This window comes from Candida parapsilosis, contig 005809 (assembly GCF_000182765.1).
Source record: "Candida parapsilosis strain CDC317 annotated contig 005809".
Classification (NCBI taxonomy): domain Eukaryota; kingdom Fungi; phylum Ascomycota; class Pichiomycetes; order Serinales; family Debaryomycetaceae; genus Lodderomyces; species Lodderomyces parapsilosis.
Genome location: NW_023503281.1, coordinates 1,613,055 through 1,633,859, shown reverse-complemented (window position 1 = coordinate 1,633,859; position 20,805 = coordinate 1,613,055). Strand labels below are relative to the sequence as shown.

Genomic DNA, 20,805 nt, shown 5'->3' with positions numbered 1-20,805 from the left:
ACACAAAAGACAGCTCCATCAATTGTTATATGTGCTGTTTTATATGTCTATAATGTACACACTTTCTCTATCTAATGATCAAGTGGGATACCCTCATACTCACCAAAACCCAGCACCAAGTTGATGTTTTGTAAACATTGAGTTGCAGCACCCTTCAATAAATTGTCTATAGTGGCAACAATAACAACTCTATCTTCGTTTGAGTTTACCGCAAATCCACCAACCACCACTCCATGTTTACCACTGATCTCCTTAACCAAGGGAGCTTCACCAGTGATGGTGATCAATTCTTCTCCTTTGTATCTGTCTTGAAAGATGTTTCTCACTTCTCTTGAAGTTAGTGAACCTTGCTTGATTGGAATATTGATGGTGTGTGATATTCCTTGGAACCATTGCGCTACGTGAGGTGTAAAATGCACAGTCAAGCCTAATTGGTTCGAGATTTCTCTTTCATGGACATGATCAGTCAATGAATAAGGGATAAGATTGTTTGTCAAATTCTCGACATCATTTTTAGGAGATGGTTTGGTACCGGCACCAGAGTAGCCAGAAACACCAAAAATAGAAGGTTTTCCATTTATGTATTCCTTCAATGGAGCAATAGCAACTTGGGCTGCTGTCGCATAACATCCCGGATTGGAAATTCTCTTGGCACTGGCAATGGTTTGACGATCATTCAATTCCGGCAATCCATAAACCCAATTTCCTGAAGTATCAAACCTGTAGTCAGCAGACAAGTCCACGATTCTTGAATCTGGATTCCCAATAGAGTCAATAACATCAACAAATGGCTTACAAACACCATTGGGTAAAGCCATGATCCAAATGTCAACTTCTCCATTTTCTTCTAATTTCTTGATGTCTTCGGGTTGCAAGTTTGAATATATAATGGTATCTTTGTTGTAGCCTTTCAATTGTTGACCCTCCAATTCACGAGATGAAACGTGGGAGATCTCAAGGTATGGATGATTATCAATGAGCTTAATTAAATTTTGACCAGTGTAACCTCTTGCTCCAATTAAAGCAACTTTTTTCTTATCCTGACTTTTTCCCTCTTTCAATGGGGGATTTGGGTTCGATGAAGTTGCTGTTGCGAAACTTCTTGTATGAAGACCTCTCTTTTGCTGATTAGTGGAAAATACACCAGATTCTTTACTTGAAGATAATGACGAGCCAATTGCTGAGTTGTCAAAGTCCTTTATCAATTCACTAGCTTGTTCAGTGTTTAAACCGTACCAAAATATAATTTGTCCATTCTTGGCAAACGAACCATCAGATTTGGAGAAATACCATGATAAATTAGCATCATTTTCATCAACGATCCAACACAATGACTTGAAATCCTTTTTGATCGAGTTGAAGATATTGTCGGTGACATTGTTTAACCAACCAGTTTTTGAAGACAAGAACTTATCCAATTTAGGAACAGTACCCTCTTTGTCGACTACAATGGCCAAAACTTCCAATGGCTCATCACCATAACTTTTGAAATTGACAGATTCCAAGTATTTCAAGTATGAAGCAACTGACAACTTACCAGCTTTGATTTCTGGGTCTCTCAACAAAGCAGTTCTCAATAAATCGGGATTGCCAAATTCCTTCAAGGAGTCTCTATTGATCAACTTGTATCCCCTTCTAATCAAGGTACCAGCACCCGAGTCAGTAAACAATTCTTTCTGCAAGTCATCCACATCAATAATTGCAACAGAAGATGACCTAGGTAAGTGTTGTAACAAGTCGTGGATCTCCTTAATTTTCAACTTGGTTCCATACTTGACCCAACTTTCCTTCATCAAATCCTCATACTCTTCGTCCAAGTTGATAATAGAAATCTTTTCCCCAGTGTTTCCGTTGATGATACCACCTTTTTCGTTCAAGTAAACGATTTTCAATGGTTCAAATTCTCTAGCTAATTCCCCGGCAGCAACATCGGCATTGACATTCAACAATTGACCACTTGGAGTCTCAGCCAAACTGGTCAAAATGGGCAAATACCCGGCACTAATTGAAGCTTCAACTGGCGCTTTGTTAACACCGGTAATTTTACCAACCAAGTCATATTTTTCCTTGTTCAAGTATTCAGCTTGAAAAACACCAGCTGTGATTGGACGTGCATGGACACCGATTTTTTCCAAAGCAGTAACCAAACGCAAATTTTGTTCAAGAAAACATTTACGTACCACTTCCATTGTCTTTGGATTAGTGATTCTGATTCCATCAATATATTCAGGTTCAACACCTTCATTTTCCAATAATTCGTTAATTTGGGGTCCCGTACCATGTAAAACAATAGGATATAAACCAACATGGTATAAAAAAGCTAAACATGACGCTAGCTCATCCAATTGTTGGGTTATAATTGCACCACCGACCTTGATGACAGCGAATTGTTGCGAGCTGACTGAAGTAAAGTATTTCAAGTACTGTTCAACTTCTCTTTTGGAACCAATGTTGTTTAATAATTGAATAACAGTTGACTTTGTGGAATAAGCTCTAGTTGAGCTAGAGCTAGTAATGACTCGAGTTGCGCTGAATGGGCGATAAGCCCTGTTGTTAGCAAAAGTAGCTGAAGCTTTGAATATTGATCTGGCTATCGGTTTGGATACCGAAGTTTTCTTGACTGCAGCTAGTTTCAACATCACTAACTTGCTTGGAAGATGATTTGGATTGGCACTGGGTAATCAATGACTAAGAAGAATGATAATCAAAACTTGAAAAAAATTTTCAACTTGACAAATATAATTGTGGTATTGGAGAGCGATAAACGAAAAAATTCCCTTTCCCATATGGAAGCAAAGGGTAGTGTATAAAGACCAAAATTAAAATTTTTTTCTCAAATGAGTAATTGCATTTTTCATTAACCGCCATGTTAAATCAGTAATTAACAGATATATATGCAGGATACTACACAAAATATAGTATTGATGAGTCAAACAGAGTCCCATTATTCACAATTAAACAAACATTAAATTAAATACGAAATACGAAACTAGAATTATTAAAAGTGACTTAAACCCACAGAACCGAGTCATGATTGACCTCCATTTGGTTTCAAGTCAGCATAAATCCAATTTAAAATAGGCATATACAACTTGTAAAAAAATTGGTTAGATTTTGTGATCTCCAAGGATAAAAGAAGAATGTCTTGGGTGTACTCGGGAAACACGGATTGCAAGCGGTTGTCCAAGTCTGTCATGGCGATACTTCCTTCTGCTACTTTGCCCATGATTGTCTGCCATTTGGTGAACAATATGTTGCAAATTTTCTCGCCGTGGTTCTCATAGTAAGCAACAAACTGTCCATTGGCAAGCACATGCAAATTTTTAACTGCCTCCTTTAAGCACTTCCTAGGTAGGTGACCCCCCGTAAAGGAATGAAACATCAAGGATATGCTATTCATCTTGACGTGAGAATTCAATGTTTCATGATAATAACTAAGTTTGTCCTTGAAAGTGATACTCAATTCATTATCAAATTCCTTTTGAACAACCATTTGATTGAAGATGCAATTAAAGAGCCGAAATGCCTCTTGGCTAAACGTCGTCTTCCCACGAAATAAGTTGTTTAAATTATTTTTGAACGATGCATAAACAATGTTTTGCAATTGTGTCTCCACATCCAATGTGCAGAACTTCATCACCAATTTATAAAATTCAGGAAATAGTAAACTCGGATTCTGAGTATAGATTGAATACCGCAAGTTTTTGAAATTTTTCAAATTGATAATTGTGTATAAGTTTTCAAAATTGATAAAATCATCAAACTTGTTGAATTGAGACTTTTGTAACCACATAATCACAACTGAGTACTTTAGTTGCAAAACTTCATCATTGTCTAAATCAAGGCGTGTGAATTGCACCAATTTATTCTTTTTATCATAATGCCTGATTAAATTTTGTACCTTTTGTAGGTCATCACCACCTTCAACCAAACCAGATAAGGAAAAAACACCAGAAAACTCCAAGTAATAGTCATACAATATCTCATATGTTTGCTGCAAAGAAAAGGCATCCATGTTCATCAACGTATCAACCCAATTGATGTAATCGATATTGCGAGTTTTGGATTGCACTTCACCTAAGTAACCAGTTTTAAGCTTGGCTGGATGTAAACGATTCGATTCAAACTCTTTGAAAAACACATCCATCCAATATAGTCTCCATTTGCTAATCGGGATGAAATCAGGTATATGGAACTTCAATAAATCAAAACAAATGAAATTGGGTTGATTTTGGATAAAGCTAGGGGGCTTGGCATCAAAGTTTGTGTACAATTCCTCAACTGTATTAGAAATTAGCTTCGTAAACTGTGCAACCTCTGCGGACTGGTTAAACTCCCTCAACGCAACCAAATTGTACTTGTTCAACAAAGACATTTCCGAATTCAATTTTGTTTTTTGATGATACAAATGGTCGTCATTAGATATGCGTGATAGTTGCTCCTCGACAATTGAAATAGAGCTGGAAAGTAGATGTTTTATACCAATGAAATGATTCCACTTGAAAATTTTAAACATGAACTTGTAATCAGTCCAGTACTTGCGAAATTTTTGCAGAATCTGTGGTGTGGTGTTAATGACACGCTTAAACTCCTGCAACAAACATGTCGTAAGTTTATAAAGCATTACCCAAATACAATTTTTGGTAGTGTTTGACTTCTCCTGATCTTTGGTTTTTATTTCCAAATTGTAGTTGAATCCAGGATGGGGTCCATTAATCATACAATCATTGAAATCAGCAACCATGATAAAACAATAAAGAAACATTCTTAACTCGAATGGGTTTGCAATTATCCCCAAGTACTTCAAAACGTATGCAATACTCAATTTGATGCTGGAATCGGTATTGAAGATTGACAAGGTTTCGTTAAGCGGCATCGACTCATGTTTGTCTAAAAAAGACGAGTTACGAAGAAAAGCAACATGTTTTTGGAAAAGCACCTTTTTGGACCATCTTGAAAGGTATACAAGACTTGCTTGTGTAATTGCATCTTGCTCAACAAAGCAAAATGTTGATTCGGATGATCTCGTCTGCAGAAGAAGAGATAACAAGCCTTGATCAGATTCACCTGCAATATGCCTTCTCGCTTCATTCTTGACAAATCTGACTGCTTTTTCTCGCACCATCTTCAAATACTCTTCTCTTCGTATTTTCGCTTGTTGCAACAGCTCCGTCAATCTTGCACTCTGATACTGAATAAATTCATGTTGTTGTCTTTTCCAATTCCTCACCTGCTTTTCAACTCGATTGTTTCTAGCGCTTATCTTTAACTGAGCATTACGCATGTAGGCTTGTTTGCGAATATGTTGTTTTGTCTTGTCCTTAGGGGGAGATTTGATTATTGGGGTCAAGTTTTTCAAAATGTCATTGGGTAATTGAAAATTTGCAAAAGTTCCATCTTGACTGGGAGCCGATTGCGAAGGGAATGGTTTTGGAGAGGGTGTTCTTAGTGGGTCAAGTGAGAGTGGGGATCCCCCGCGCTGTGACTGTGGGTCCGTAAGGGGAGACTCAACTAATTTGTCGTGCACATGGTCAGCAACATCACCAATTGATATGTGTGATTGCGATGATACTTGTACATTATGCTGTTGTTGTTGTTGTGCTTGCTGCGGTTGAGGAGTGGTTGACCTCCTTTCCGTTTTATTACTTGACTCGACACCCATGGAAGAACTGAACTGTGCTTCTTACACACCGAATAATTTTACCTCTTATCCGGATATACCAACTTGCTCATCAATTGGTGTTCAGTGAGTTGCACTCAGGGTAGATAGAACTGTGGTTATATTATGGACTTGATAAGAGAAAGGTTGCTATTCGGAAATAAATTTTATTATTCTGTTCCTGTCCATTACATCGAGGGAGAGATTAGATTACCAGCGATAATGTATAAACACAGCTCTGCATTTCCTAAATTTTAACTTGAGCTATTCTTTACTACGGTGAGGATGAAGTTTCTTGTCATGGTCTGCACTCATTAGGGGGGGGTATGCTGTTTTTCTCTACACTCTTACCTCTGTTGGAATTCTGACATCAGATTAGAAATTTGTGTACTTTTTGTAATTATATCGCCGATAAGGAAAGTCAAAGTGATAAAATGTCGTCATAAATTCTAATACGACACCGTTTTTTTTTTTTGGGAAGAAAGAAATGATAAGAAAGATCTTCTCTGGAACGTGTGTTGTAGTCTAGGCTGACTGAAATCGGAGTCAATCGTATAATTATACAAATTTGCTTTCGAAAGTGTTGCAATGGCATGATTGTAGAAGAAAGGGAATTTGCTGGTTGTAATGTCCCCATTAGGAAATGTAGAGTTGAATGTCGTAAGTAATGAAATTTCACGACACTCGTTGTTGTTGATATAAGAAAGGGTTGAGCAAAGAAGAGGGTAAAAAAAAGACAGCATATTTTGATTACATCCTCCTCATAATTAGCTACTTTCATTAACTCCCATGCGTTATAATGTGTTATCATGTTATATAATAAGATGTCACGGACTTGATTGCTCAAATCATGCCAGCACTTAATTCAAGGAACGGGCGAAATACCAATAATTTAGCTTTTTCATTTCATTCGTTTCTAATCTTGAGTTGGCGGGAGAATAGGATGGATTAGTATTGTCATGGCTCTTGGAATCTATGATAATATTGAGGTCATGGAACCCTATACGAGCATGTCAGAGTGAATGGATTGTATTTTCTTTACATTTAGTGGAAAGATGACTGGTGTTCATATATACCAAATCTACCACCAAGTTGTGGAGCGTGTGTGTTTCTCATGATTGCCAAAACTCACAAGTGGAGGCGAATCGTGGGTAAATTTTAGAATAAATGTTCGGGAATGATTGCGGAAATTGATGATACTTCGTAACTCAGTTATAATCTTCGGTAAGTTCCAGTTTGAGTTTAGTGTACTAACGCTACTTTACTTATGTAAATTAGAAGCAAAAACTTGTAGCCACACCATTACAATCATCTCTATTAGAACCCACCCCAGGGGCTTACTAAGGTTATTCTTTTAAAGAAACAGGAATACCCCTCAATTGTATATGCCGAAAGCTAACGTGCGATACATAAATAGCAACGAGGTCATTCTAGAGTAACCCTTACTTGAGGGTATTGTGAACAACGTCGGAAGAGTTTACAATCAGAGAATCGTATAATGTGTGGCTTTGTGCAGTTAATATTTCTCCACCCTTCCGCACTGCGTCCATGAAACACAAAAAAATATATTAAGAGCACAACAAACCTCTTTCAAAAAATCATCTAGAAAAGCATTTTTTATCAAAAGATTATTTTGAACATCATCTCTTTGATATTGTGTTGAGAAGCAGATACTTTTTGTGTTTGTTCTGCAAGCCGGCTCAATATTTCACATTTCAATTACCGACCGATTATGACTATCTACCGATAGAGCAGTTTTTGGAGAATTTGTTTCCTTTTCTTCTTGATTCAGGGAATTGTTGAAAAACTAAACAAAGATTTTCAACAACATTTCTAATCTTGAGCTTAATGAGAATGAAAACGAAAGTTAAAATCGAAGTGATGTGATGTGTAGATCAACTAGTGGGTGTTCTTCATCATTATCATTTGATGATTTCTTCTCGAGAGGAGCGTTTCTTTGCAGGATTCGTACTCTGTTCCTAAATTGGCTAGCCATTAAAACGATCGACTCCTTTCCGTGCCGTCGCTAAGCAAGCAATTCTTTGGAACCATTTCAATTGATTGTCACTCTTTTTGGCTAGAAAGGGTCCCCACCATGACTGTGCTTTAAGTTTGAAATTATGCTTTTGAATTGTCGTACGGATACCCACTGTTTCGTTTTTGCATTTCCTAACGAATTTCATCCTGGAACTATACATAATGGATTTATCCGTTTCGTCAATCCTATGGGAATTTTTTTTGTGAAATGTTATGTTATAAATCAAAGTAAATAATGTAGAGACCTAGACCTCTATTCTTTACACCATACTACAACATGTTTGCCGAAACCTAAACTCCTCTCTATAATATAAAAGTAATACAAAAATCTATAAATTCGGATGAAATCACAACTCTCTAAAAAAAAACAGGTCTAATAAAGCAAAAGCAATGCAAATGCAAAACCCAACGGAAAAACGAAACTTCTACTTCCTCTTCCAAAACTTCAATGATGAACTCAATGAGCCAGTACTACTAACTGGTGGTCCGCCTTCACGATCACGATCACGATCACGATCTTTTTGCGCATTGCTAACTACTGAATTCAATGAGATGGGACTGCCATTGGATGATCGAGGGATGGGCAATGACTGAGCCTGTAATGGAGTGGCAGATGTTGATGCATTAGTTGTACCTTGTGCCGGGGTTACCATTGCCGTTGGTGTCTGTTGTATGGTTGCTGGTTGTTGTTTTCTCACTGATGGTGATGAAATCGGTATTCCTCTAGTTGAACTAGCCACTGAACTAGGAGATGGTGATGCATCTCCACCGGCTCCAGCACCACTACTGCCAAGTGCAAACTTAGCATTGCCAAAGATATTCAGCATCGATGATGAATTTGACGAAGGTGGACTCAATTCGCCATATAGCGGAGACGTAATATTGCCATTTTGTTGTTGTACTTGTGGATCTGGGTGCTTGACAGTCTTTGATCTTTTAGGTAATGATAATTTACCCAATAAAGATGCAGCAATTGAGGAAGAAGATGACATGTTTGGAGAGTCTTGGTTCCTTGAATGATGATGATGATAATGGTGGTGGTGGTATAAATGGTGGTGTCTATGTGGTTGTTGCAGTTTGTCTGCTCCTGGTGTAAACATTGATGAAGTAGTCATGGTAGAAGTGGTACTAGATGATGGGATCTCTCGACATTCATTACACGAAGTTGTAGTAGCAGTTGAATCACCAGTCACGATCCCTTCCAAGGTCAACATGCTATCGTTGTTGTTATTCATGCTTGGGCTAAGAGCTCTATAATTACCCGCTTTGTTCTCCTCCATTCCACATGAACAACATACGCCTTCTTGCCCACCACAAGGTTGTGCCATTTGTTTCTTGAATTTACTAGCAAATGAACTATAACAATTTTCTTTCAAAATCTGCAACACTTCGTTTCTAGCTTTGAGTAAAATGATGGGATCATGTAATTTACAAACTGATGATTCTTGAACAATCTCTTTAAACAATTTCTGAGAAATATTTATTTGCGATGGTGAATCATGTTTGATGTAGTTGTTCATTATGAATAACCAACGTTCATTCAACTGTTGTAAATCTTTTTTAGCAAGAAGTTCAGCAACATCTTGAGTATTCGGTTGCTCCTCATCTTCTTCATCATCGCTATATTCTTCGTCTTCACCAACGTGCAGTTCACCAAATGAATCCCAAGGTGCATTCAAATCCAAATCATCAATAGTGGAGACAAATGCTTGTTGTGGATCCAATTCCTCTGACCTTATTGAATGTTTCTTTTTGAGTGATTCAAATGAAGCTACCGATGAAGTCTTTTGATGACGTCTAAATAACGAAGCAGTACTGGCGCCATGAGTGGTGGGCGTTATACAAGGACTTGGAGCATTTAATTTCATCTTTGCCATAGAGGTGGCTTCTTCATGATTGAATCCGTTAATGACAGCTTTTGAGTTGAGTGAAGTAGACAAAGAAGGTGGGTTAGTGGTGGAAGCGGTAGTCGAGTTACTGGCATTGTTCAATGACGATGTGAGCACCTTCAAGTTGTACTCATATTCATAACGATAGATATCAATCAAAAACTCTAAATTTTCCTCACAATGTTGTTTGGCAACACATTGATGGAATGAGTTGGCAATAAACGCTCGTGTATCATCTTGTAATTTGTCAATGGTTAAAAGAAAGCAATCATTGACCAAATCGTGCAAAGGTGGAACAATTGGTGATTGCAGTCTAGACGGTAGTGAGGAATGAGTAGGAGACATAGTATTAGGTGTTGAAGTTTGAGTCGGAACCAGACTTGATGGCAGGTTACGTGCTGGAAATTGGGTATTTACATGTGGGTGGGGGTGTGAATGGTGCTGCTTCTGTTGTATCTTTGAGTTCAATGCAGCAAAATTTATTGATCTTGTCGGTAGTGGGTTGAATGGTGTTGGTGAGTTGGTTATTGAGCTAGAGACACTAACTGCTTTAGCAGACAGCGATGATGACGATGTTGATGATGATATGGATACTGGTGAAGTAGGTAGTTGGTCAGGGTTTAACGACGAAGGCAATGTTTGATTAGTTGATGGTAATGGCGATGATGACTCAGTTGACTCTATGGTTGCTGGAGTGGTGGCTCGGCTGATACTTGTCGCATTTTGAGACTGCTGCTGTTGCTGCTGCTGTTGTGGAGCTTGTTGTCGTGGCTGTGACATTCTCAAGTATGTGCCATCCAAGTAAATATGATCAGGATTGGGGTCTTATCTCTAGCTCTCTTGTTCTTATTACCCTTCTTACCAAAGCCCCTTTGTCTCCAATTTCTAGCCAATGGTGGTAGTAGATCTGGTGGAGCTGCTATTGCTGGTGCTGCTGGTGGTATTTGGCTTAGCAAGTAGATAAGCAAGAGAGAATGTGTCCTTTTGGTGTGAGTAGACTAGTCTTGTGTGGTTCAATACCAATTATGCTATGCTCGTGTGATTCAATAAACGGAGTTGGATAGTAGATATGTTTTATAGTCTGGGTGTATGATGTTTAGATGTGTGGTTTACTAACTCTATGCTATTATATGTGTAGACAATATACAAAGCAGAGTTTATCAAACCAGGCAAACTTTAAATTTCTTTTTTTCTTTCTTTTTAACCAAAAAGCAAGAAAAAGAAATTTTCTTTTATTCAGTCTTTGTGTCAGCTTGAAGTAATTGGTTACTCTCTTGGTTACTCTCTTGCTACCAGTTTGCTTTTTTGGTGAATAGTACACGCACTGCGCTTGTTATATATTATTGAAAATGGTTCTTCGTGTTTTTGTGTTATAAATCTCCTCCCTTTGTTTTTTTTTTTCTTGTCAACGGTTGTATTACTACATATAAAATATACACACACACACACACTATATTCTAGTCGCATATTATTTAGTTTACCTTTGTATGATAGACTTGTAATTATGGCCAATAGTCGCATCCTCCAGCTCCACCCCGAGCAAAGCTAGGTGTTCTCTGTATCCCTTTTTATTGAAGCGTTTTTGTTCAGAAGAGAAATATAAGTATAGGGTACAAACCAAAAAAAAAACACAACTACCTTGAACTGAGAATATATTATGCGCTTACAAGGCAAACACGGAAACAATAAACACGGTAACAACTAATGCTAAGTATTGTAATGGATAGAGTATCCTTAATTAAGTTTACGTCATTGAGGGGTAAGGAGGATGTTGATACTATATTCCCCACCTTTCCACTGTAAATATGAACCTACTAAATTTATGCAATTGGTATATGCCAAAAAAGAGCTATAATCCTCATGTGTTACTTGTATGTTTTGATTTTAGTCTTGATTATAATTTCTACCCAATTATATCTCCTTTTTTTACTTAGTTTCAAAAACACAATTGATCATGTGACTGGTTGAGTCCATAACTCAATACGAGAAGAAGACCTAAGAAGAGTCAAATGCGGTATGTCGCATACACTAATGGTACTCAATTGGTAAAACGAACTTTATTTCTTTGCTATTTCTTAATGCTTCAAGTCTTTTCAATAGTAGGAAGGGCACTTCTTCTGAACTTCGTATTAGTATTATCATTTAGCATACGAAGCAAAGTATTTTTATAATAGAAACATCCGATGATATGTAGAGTCTATTTTTTTAATTGTCTTTTGTGATGGGTGCCTTTTCTTCCCATATATTGTATCTACTCCAATGTTTTTTTTTTTTTAGTCTATGGATTCATGCATCAGACCACATTCCATATATTCGTGACACAAACAGTATATGTACAAGAAATAATTCCAACCAGTTCAGGAAAAAACAGTTTTTTGCCATGGATCCATACTTCAAAGTATAAACCATCAGAACAGCAGAAAGTTCGAAGTTCTATCCATACATAAATGAGCCCTGTTCACAACGCTACTTTGTTTTACTAACCGGTATTGTAGTGAAGCAAAAAAGAAAGAAGCCCATGTATCACGGACTAAAGCTTTACTTGTTTGTGCTATTACTGTCTTTCACCCTTCTTTTTTCATAATACATTGTATGCATTGGGGCCGCCTCAAACAATATTCGCTTAATCATCGTTTCTTTGTCCCCACTATTCTATTAGGTTAACCACTATTATCGTAGCATACGATAGATAAACTGACTCCAACAAAAAAAGTAGGCATCCATTGGTTGAAGTAAAACAAAACACTTACAACCTGGTATTAAACAGTGAATGTGGGTATACCTCTAGATCCTTCCTTTTCTACATTGTTCTAGAACAATTCCTTCAAAAAAAACATGTGATTGGTATGTGCCTTGAAAACGTTCGACAAAGCGGTTTCTCTAGATTCAAATTTAAATTTCTTTTCCAAATTTCAGTTCGTGATAACACAAACGTTTTTGTATGTATATCGGGAAAGGTCATGTACAATTTACACCTGCAATGTGAACTAAGAGAAATGGTAAAGAATTCATCAATGTCACGATCATTGTACATACTGCATTGGTATATGTATATTTCACGGAGTTGTAGCACCGATTGATTTTTAGTTTTTGGTAGTAAAGAGTAATTCTAGACACACCATGTAGAAAGCCCACTCCCCCCTATTTGTTTTAAATACCGTTGTGCATACATTTTTAGTGAATGATGCTATCTAAAATTACCCCTCACTTCATTTGATTGACTCAGTCGTTAGCTTTGCATATTAAAGATTATATGCAATACGCGAGAGAGGGAAATCTACATCGCTGACATGATCTTCTGATTATAGGGCATTGAAACTAATCAAAGCAATTGATTTGAACCAAATTTCTCGATCAATTTCTTGTAATGATTCCAAAGCGGTTGTTTCCATGTGATTTCAATTAGTATAATAATCATAACCCCCAATGGTTATTTCAGTTTTTAACTCCGGTTCATGTTCCACCAAAATAGGTTATGAGTTTTTCGAAAAACGTCAAAATTCTAACCATCACGAGATTACCCCATTAGCATGTGATTGTGTATACTCTTCATTAAGAAAAAGAAAAAGACACCCCCTGTATAGTAGCTTTCATGATTGATGTTTTCACTCCCTAACCCCAGTAACAATTTCGTGGCATTGTGTTTGCTAGCAGTGTTTGCTAAATAATATCATCCCTGTTCGCTTTTTGCAACAATTTCGAAACAGTTTGACTTTCACATAAATAGTCAAAGATCTTTCAATTTAGTATTAAAACGTTGGAACCATCAAAAATCGTCTTAGGTATAATTGAATTTGTGAATATTTCAAACAGTATTTCACGTATCTACAATATGTTGTGTGTCTCATAATACATTCTATCTACAGTCATATACGGAATGCTCCCATGACTTGCCTCCTGATCTCCGCCTGTGCACTACACTCTTACCCCCACAAACGGTTCATACATTTAACAGATACTTTTTTTCCACCAACTCTTCTTAATTCTATCCCGATTAACTTAATACTATTCATTGATGGCGCGTTTTATATCATAAACCTTATTTAGTAAAGACCTTGTAACCCCCCCTCCCAATGAAACTCTTTTTTTATTATTTATCCCCCTTCGCCTCTTCCAAACTTCACTGCTGTTTCATCATGGTGATTATTTAACAACAAAGAACAAAGGGTATAAAGTGCACTTGTAGTATTTTTATCTTTACGTGACAGAAGTATTACGCTTTGTATAGACTTAGTTGATATAGGGATCTTGAGCTTTGCATTCAGATTTTAATTGTTGTAAAAAAAAGACGCTCCCCCCTCTCCTACCCCCTTCCCCACTACTACACAACTTTTACATGCTTTCTTGCCGAGCAAGTCCTAAGATATTGCTCAGGAAACATGCTGTTACATTACCACGTTTGGAATTACCTGCCCACTACGTTGCAACCAAGTGTGTCAAAGCTTTGGATCAACCGAAACTTCAAAAAGAAAAGTCAGAGGATAAGCTTCACAATCTAAACACTATGGGATCAACTACGTACCATCGAGATGTTGCACCAGCTACTTAAGTCAGCATGAAATTTCACTGTTCATTCCGAATGACCCCTTATACAACTTTATTATTGAACGGCCCATGAATTAAAATATCCTACCATAACACCCATAAGCACAATGGAGCTTTAAGACAAATACTATTAGACGACTTTAAATAGGATACCGAAGTCTTGAATGCAAGTGATGAATTCCAACGTTTTGCTTTTCCTAAATGTTATTCTGAAGAGTTGACAGTACCCATGCGGTTTCCTCAGACTACATTGAATTACGAAATTAAAGATGTTGTAAAAAATTTCACGGCTATATATCAAAGATGCATTATAAGCATTTCAAGAATGGCACACAACAGGAGGTATTCCTCAAGTGGATGACATTGAAATTAGATCCAGACACAATAATAAAGTGAAGTTCTTTCTTCAATTTGTTGAAGTTGATATCCAGCTCATAGATATGTCGATGAAGCAATTCGCCACACTAGTTGATAGGGACAACCACGTAAGCAACTTCTTTGATTTAGGATTATACCATACGTCCCCGAGTTGCAAGCTTTCGATCATGGGTTCGACTTTACAACATTGAAATCAAAAAATAAAGGGTGTAATTTGCCACATTAATGACAAAATCAACCTTTGTGAGAGATTAATGAAACGCAAGCACGAGTCACCAAATCGAACATTCTTTCACATTTTGATTCAAAGAGAGAGGTCAAAGGCATTGGAAATTAGACTTGTGTTGACAGTCACGCCCTTTCATGACATTGAGGAAATCGTCGATGAACATGATTTTAATGACGCCATGAAAGAATCTCTCCTTTCATAGGACTCTATGGAGTTGGATGAAAATAAATCTTGGGACCAAATGAGCGAATTAGGTGTACCATGGGCGTTGTTCTAATTTGGAGACCTTATTCGTACAACGGATGGATATAACGACTTGGCATTTCAATTATATGCAATTTCCAATATACCAAAGTATCCATTACAAAACATGGCCATAAAATTGTTACAAATGTTAACTACTGATAAATTGAGGTCAGTTTTGATACTTGGTAAGTTTACCAAGTACGATTTCAAATTATTTATATTCTTTTGTATTTATTTTATTTCTTTTAGCTTATTATTCTTTATTTGGCACAAAATTGGATTTTGAGTGCTTTGCTCAAGCAAGGATTCCCATTGAAAGAAACAGCATTTGGAGACAACGTTGATGAAAAAGACTGGATGTACTTCTATGCCGGCGACTGGATTTCCTCCGAAGCGCATGGAAGTATGGACGACGATACCATTTAAAGATCAGCTCAAACTCCTGAAATACTAATTAAATAATTATAAAAAAAGGAGGGATAAATTGACCAAATGTTTACTCAAGGATGCGCCTTTGTTAGGCTTGTAAAAGGATCTCGCATCTGCACAACAAAAACTAGATGTTGATTTTGCAGCCTTTCCTAATGCTAATAATCTTATGACTTGTGGAAGCAAAAGTAGTTTTACCAGAAACTCTCTCCGGATGAGATTACTGATCAGGGTTGAGCCAGAGAGTTTAAAAGAGGAGAGAAAATTAGTTTAGGCGGCCACCAGCAACAAACCTGATGGGTTACAGTTGGAAAAGGGTATTCTATGCATCATCTACAATCTTGCTTCTTTCTATTTATATGTGTAATTGTACAACACAACTCTTGGGAAAAGTCTCAACTCTCTTTTTTCTGTATCTGTCTTTGGATTTAACCAAACTTGATATCAGATTTTGGATCCCAAACATTCGACTTCACGGCAATCAGGGAAATGACGGGCGGTGGAGACAGAGCTCTGTCTCCTTCATCAAATTGACCCAATCCTTCCTCTCGTTTCATAATCAGCATCTCAATTTCCCGACTCTCTAATCTTCTCTTGCTTAAATAGTCCTCGCAATCATGAAGCACCGCGGATCCCTTTGTTATAAAATCATTATAGAAATTCGAACCTTCAGATAAATTGAACAAGATTTCATTATACTTCACATGCGCGGTATCTAAACTCTGTAACGCATCTTGTCTATTCCGTTGTGTTGATGTCACAATCGACTTGTATTCATGAATAAATCTATTGTTTATGTTGTCAATCTTTCGCTCAAGATCTTCTTGATCTGATTTAGTCTTGTCAAAAAATGACAAGTCAGTATTGAATGATTTCAAATGGTCTTCGTACACAAGTTCAAACTTGGATGAGTTGAAATGTCCCTGTTCATCATACATGTCCTTGTCATTCAGTTTATATGCGTCAACCAACTTGGCTAATATATCATTATTCTTGATCTTGACATCAATCTGACGAAGAAATTTCTGTCGTTCTGACTCAAGTGATTGTAATTGGTCAATATGACTTCTCAAGTCAGTGACTACATCCGCAATCCGCTGATCGAGTTTAATGTAGTTGGAATTGGGGACAAATTTGTTCAAAGATCGGAATCCACCAACATAAACTTCAAGAATACTTTTAATTTCTAAAAATCTCTTCACCACCACATCGTCCCCCTTTTTCGCTTCTGCTAAATACTCCTTCATCCTTTGAATCTTGGCAGACAATTTTGCAGCAGTTTGATCGGAGCGGCTCCGCTTGATCTCGTGACCTCCTTGTTTTCCCTTCAACATTTGATCTTCACGCTTATCCAAATCGATTCGATTTTGACATTCAGCAACAAGTGTGTTACATTCATTGCTTAATCGATGAATCTCCAAAAGTGAAGTTTCAATCACTTGTAAACCACCCAAGTTCATAATTTCTCGAGAGTGATTGAGGATACTTTCGGGCAAGTTTTCAGGTTGCTGAAGTGCATCAATACTGGCAGGGAGATTTCGTTCATTGAGGAATTTGCCAATCGAGTAGTTTAGATTTTGAATTGGCTCGTATACTTTGACTCTGATGTACTCCTCGGTTCTCTCTTTAAATGCTTGCGCTGAGTGGACTACAACATATGGTAATAAATCTTTGAACAATGCTTTTGGTTGTATATGTTCACCAATCACAGATTCATTTGCATTTACCATTGATACTCCATTTATGGGCTTGAGCTCACTATTCGATGGAACAATCTTTAAATAGATCAAATCATTGTCTTTTTCTGCCACTTTATAAGCAGAACGTATGGTTTCAGCTAACCCTGTCGCATCCTCAACCACGTAATCACTCACATATTTCTTATGTTTCAATGCTTGAGCAATAGCCTCTGATGCAACTCGTAAATGTGCAACTTGCTCACCGTATTGAAACGAATTTAATGCCACTATGCTGCTTCTATAATGTGCAGCAGCCAAAAAGTGATACCTCTTTACAGCAATATGATTGACCCATTCCAACTTGATAAAATCCGACAGCGTGGCGAATTTCAATGCATCTGCATAGTACTTAGATGTCTGAAATGAAAGTCTCGCTATAACCGAGTCCTTGGTAGATCCATTGTTTCTTGCCTTTTGCCAAATAGTTTCCTGAGCCTCTGCAAGCATGAGCTCCTTAAGACAAGATATCGTCTGGTATTTGAGATCTCCAGAAATTTCAATATACGGTTCATTTGAAACGATTTCAAGTATATTTGAAAAACATCCAGCAGCATTTTGGAAATACTGACACGAGTTTTTGAGCCCTTCATCCGTACTCCTAGACTCTCTCAAGGCAAGGTGGGAGTAACAAACACCAATTTGGAAAATAATGCACAATTTCTCATACTTGAAGGATCGCAACTTTATAGGGCCAATAGGTGAATTATATATGGTGATAAACCAAGCAAATTCAACACAATCGTGCGGGAATTTCTGCTCAACTGTGGTTAGTATAGATAGATAATCGTAGAATTTATCCAAGTGGGCTGAAAGCTCTGTTTTTGATCCTGTTGCAGTGGTATTGATGCTAAAATCGGTAATCTCATTGCGAAGTGTTGTGAGGTATGATAAGTCAGATTTGAATGAGGATGCAGGCTGGAAAAACCGTTCACTTATTGTTTTGCTCAATTCTTCACCTAAATTTAGCGGACGAGACAGCTTGAATGGAACATTCAACAAATTTGTGGTCATGGTTTGGTTGGTGGAGGCAAAAGATAAACACTGGTCTGACCTCTTTTTCGCATGGAACTTTATCGCAAAAAATGCGCGCCAAGCAGCAACATTGTACAGCATTTTTTTTTTTTTTTGATCGATACGTCTACAAATGAAAAGCCGCTAATCATCGTGCCCTATTTGTAACATTGATCCTAAACACTTCCTATACATTTTGAATTTCATTTGACTGTAATCTTCCTCGAACAAGTTCAAGGCGGTCAAAAATCTGTCTTGCTTCTTGTTTAAACCCTTCGATTTCAGCCTCAATAGACATTACATCATCATGCGAGTGAGATTGACGTGGTCTATCTACTGCGTCTGATGAATTTTGAATCCGACTCTCCACTTCCGCTCCGTGTGTTTCATTCTTGGCATCATCGGTCCCAGTGGAGCTCTTTGGACCATCTAGGGAATCTAGTAATCTGTCGACAACCACGTCCGAAAGTAAAGATTTTGCGGCAGACAGGCGTCCTTTCTTTGCCTCTTGCAACTTTATACATTCCGCTTCAACTTCTCTACTCACCTTGTCAAATGTTTCTTTGTTAACCTCCACAACTAATGAAGTACAAAAACTAGGATCTTTGGACATTCGATAATCTGCGGCTATCAAATATTTAAACTCTTCAGCAAGTTCTTTTTGGGTACCATCATCTTTTGAGTTTGCAGCCCACTTTTTCAACCCATGTGGATCGGGAATTACCAAGTCTCTCTGTATAACTTGAGAAACTCTCTGTATTGTGCCCTTTCGACATAAAGCAACTCTCTGTGGTATTGCATCAGCCATCGCAGAGCTCGGTGCTACTGAGTTTTTGCCATTACGGCATTCATTATGTATTGGAGCAGGCACACCATTATGATGCTTGGGCTCGGGTAACTTCTCAAAAAAAGCTTTCGCAACTGATGCAAGGGCCTTATTAGGCTTCTTTGTAGGAGTTGGTAGTGTAATTTCCGGCTTTTTCTTTTCAGTCACTGACTCAGTGGATGCCCCCTTTTGTCTCTTGAACTCTATCTCCTCCCTCAAGTTGGACTCTTCATGGTCTTTATCCGAATCACTTTTACGTCGCCTCTTCTTTTCTACTTTAGACTTTTCTTGCATAGCATCAATTTTGTCATCAATTTCCTTCAAGCTCATTCCCAGGTGAGCCACCTTGTTCAAAAATTGCTCCAATTCCACTTCATTTTCTCTATTCTCTTCACTTACATCATAAGGTCCAGCAGGGGGTACAATTTCGTGAGGTATATCTGCATTGTAGTCAAACTCTTTCTTTGCTCGTTTGTTCTTCGCTTGCAAGCTAATGTTGAGTCCCGCTGCCTTCATATCTCTTCTCTTTTGAAGCAATGCTAATCTTTTACTTTCATCCAACATTCTTTCACGAGCTTTACGTTTCGCCTTTTTACCCTGAGTATTGGATAATCTAGCTTTAGCCTCAGCAAGCATTTCCCGATCATCATCTTCCATGTCCTCATCCTCATCGGATTCCAACTTGGCAGGTTGAGTTTCATGAGCAAAATTTGGGTCATGTACTGCTTCATTATCAATAATTTGAGCAGTTGGTTGGCCCACTGCTGGTAAAGTTTCGATCCCCGGGCCAGTTAATTTCAAGTCATTATTGCTCTCACTCCCTGACGCTTCATCTATCAATAGTTGATATCGCTCGATACATTGAGTTGCTGTCCTCCCTATAATGGAAGCTATGGATCTCCATTGATTGGGTAATAGTCGAGTGAGTTCAATCAATCGTTTATCCTGTTCAGATGTCCATCCAGACTTACTGATCAACGGATTCAACCATTCCACCCATCGCGACTTCGCTTGAGCCGCTGTCTTTTTGGGCAACAATGAAGAAACTCTTGCCCATTGATTGGTGCCGTATTTTTGTACAGCTGCTTTTAAAATTTCATCTTCTATACTTGTCCATGCGCCCCCTTTAACGTATGAAGACATCTCTGGAATGTATTGCTGATGTAGTATGGTTTGTAAGATGAGAAATCAAGACGGTTTGATAAGATAATTTTCCGGTGCGGCGTTACTGTTTAAACCACGAATATAGTTACATGAATGATTCAAGACAATAGTGAGACCACGCCAAGCAACGTGGAGAGTATTGACTATATGTACCTAAGTAGCTGGAGCCTGTACTCCACCCCAACCCCTTCTACTCCTTGTTAGCAATGCAAGTATATCTCGCATTTCGTCGTTTGTTCGGGGTGACACAATTTTACGAACTACACCATTGGTTACATTATTCCCTGCAACACACACACCTTCAACCAGATACTGTATTAAAAAAAAAAAACATCAAGTGTGTAATCCTAAAATGATACGTATTTCAATTAAAGTTTTCATTTCAGTTACTCTATTTGGTAATAAATTTTTTGAATGTTGAACAAAAAGAGAGAAAGGAAATATAAAAATCAGATGCAAAATCTCATTTGTTCCTCTCCTCAACCTCCTCCCCACTTTGTTTCGAGTACAAAAAAACAATAAAGGATAATACACTTCACGACAAAGTATATAAACAGTCAAGGGAAAGGCTTTAACCGGATCCTATCACAATTACTTTTCGAAGATCCACGAAAGTATTCTAACCATTGATTGGCCGCACAGACCACAACCAC

The 20,805-nt window shown here is 37.7% G+C and overlaps 5 protein-coding genes across 5 annotated transcripts; all 5 read right to left on the bottom strand. All coding sequences in view use genetic code 12, as the record gives it.

The window, feature by feature from the left end:
- Positions 1-71: 71 nt before the first annotated feature.
- Positions 72-2,639, bottom strand: ARG5,6 (bifunctional acetylglutamate kinase/N-acetyl-gamma-glutamyl-phosphate reductase; the record flags this gene model as incomplete). The annotated part of the gene is made up of 1 exon (XM_036809674.1): positions 72-2,639. One exon carries the CDS (start codon positions 2,637-2,639, stop codon positions 72-74), a length of 2,568 nt encoding a protein of 855 aa, XP_036666287.1.
- Positions 2,640-3,028: 389 nt separating this feature from the next.
- On the bottom strand, positions 3,029-5,662 carry CPAR2_207600 (uncharacterized protein; the record flags this gene model as incomplete). The annotated part of the gene is made up of 1 exon (XM_036809673.1): positions 3,029-5,662. The coding sequence occupies one exon, from the start codon at positions 5,660-5,662 to the stop codon at positions 3,029-3,031; it is 2,634 nt and encodes an 877-aa protein (XP_036666286.1).
- Positions 5,663-8,121: 2,459 nt separating this feature from the next.
- CPAR2_207590 (uncharacterized protein) lies at positions 8,122-10,365 on the bottom strand (the record flags this gene model as incomplete). The annotated part of the gene is made up of 1 exon (XM_036809672.1): positions 8,122-10,365. The coding sequence occupies one exon, from the start codon at positions 10,363-10,365 to the stop codon at positions 8,122-8,124; it is 2,244 nt and encodes a 747-aa protein (XP_036666285.1).
- A 5,475-nt stretch (positions 10,366-15,840) lies between these two features.
- Positions 15,841-18,264, bottom strand: RIM20 (Rim20p; the record flags this gene model as incomplete). Its single annotated transcript, XM_036809671.1, has 1 exon — positions 15,841-18,264. One exon carries the CDS (start codon positions 18,262-18,264, stop codon positions 15,841-15,843), a length of 2,424 nt encoding a protein of 807 aa, XP_036666284.1.
- An 85-nt stretch (positions 18,265-18,349) lies between these two features.
- On the bottom strand, positions 18,350-20,131 carry CEF1 (Cef1p; the record flags this gene model as incomplete). The annotated part of the gene is made up of 1 exon (XM_036809670.1): positions 18,350-20,131. One exon carries the CDS (start codon positions 20,129-20,131, stop codon positions 18,350-18,352), a length of 1,782 nt encoding a protein of 593 aa, XP_036666283.1.
- Positions 20,132-20,805: the final 674 nt, after the last annotated feature.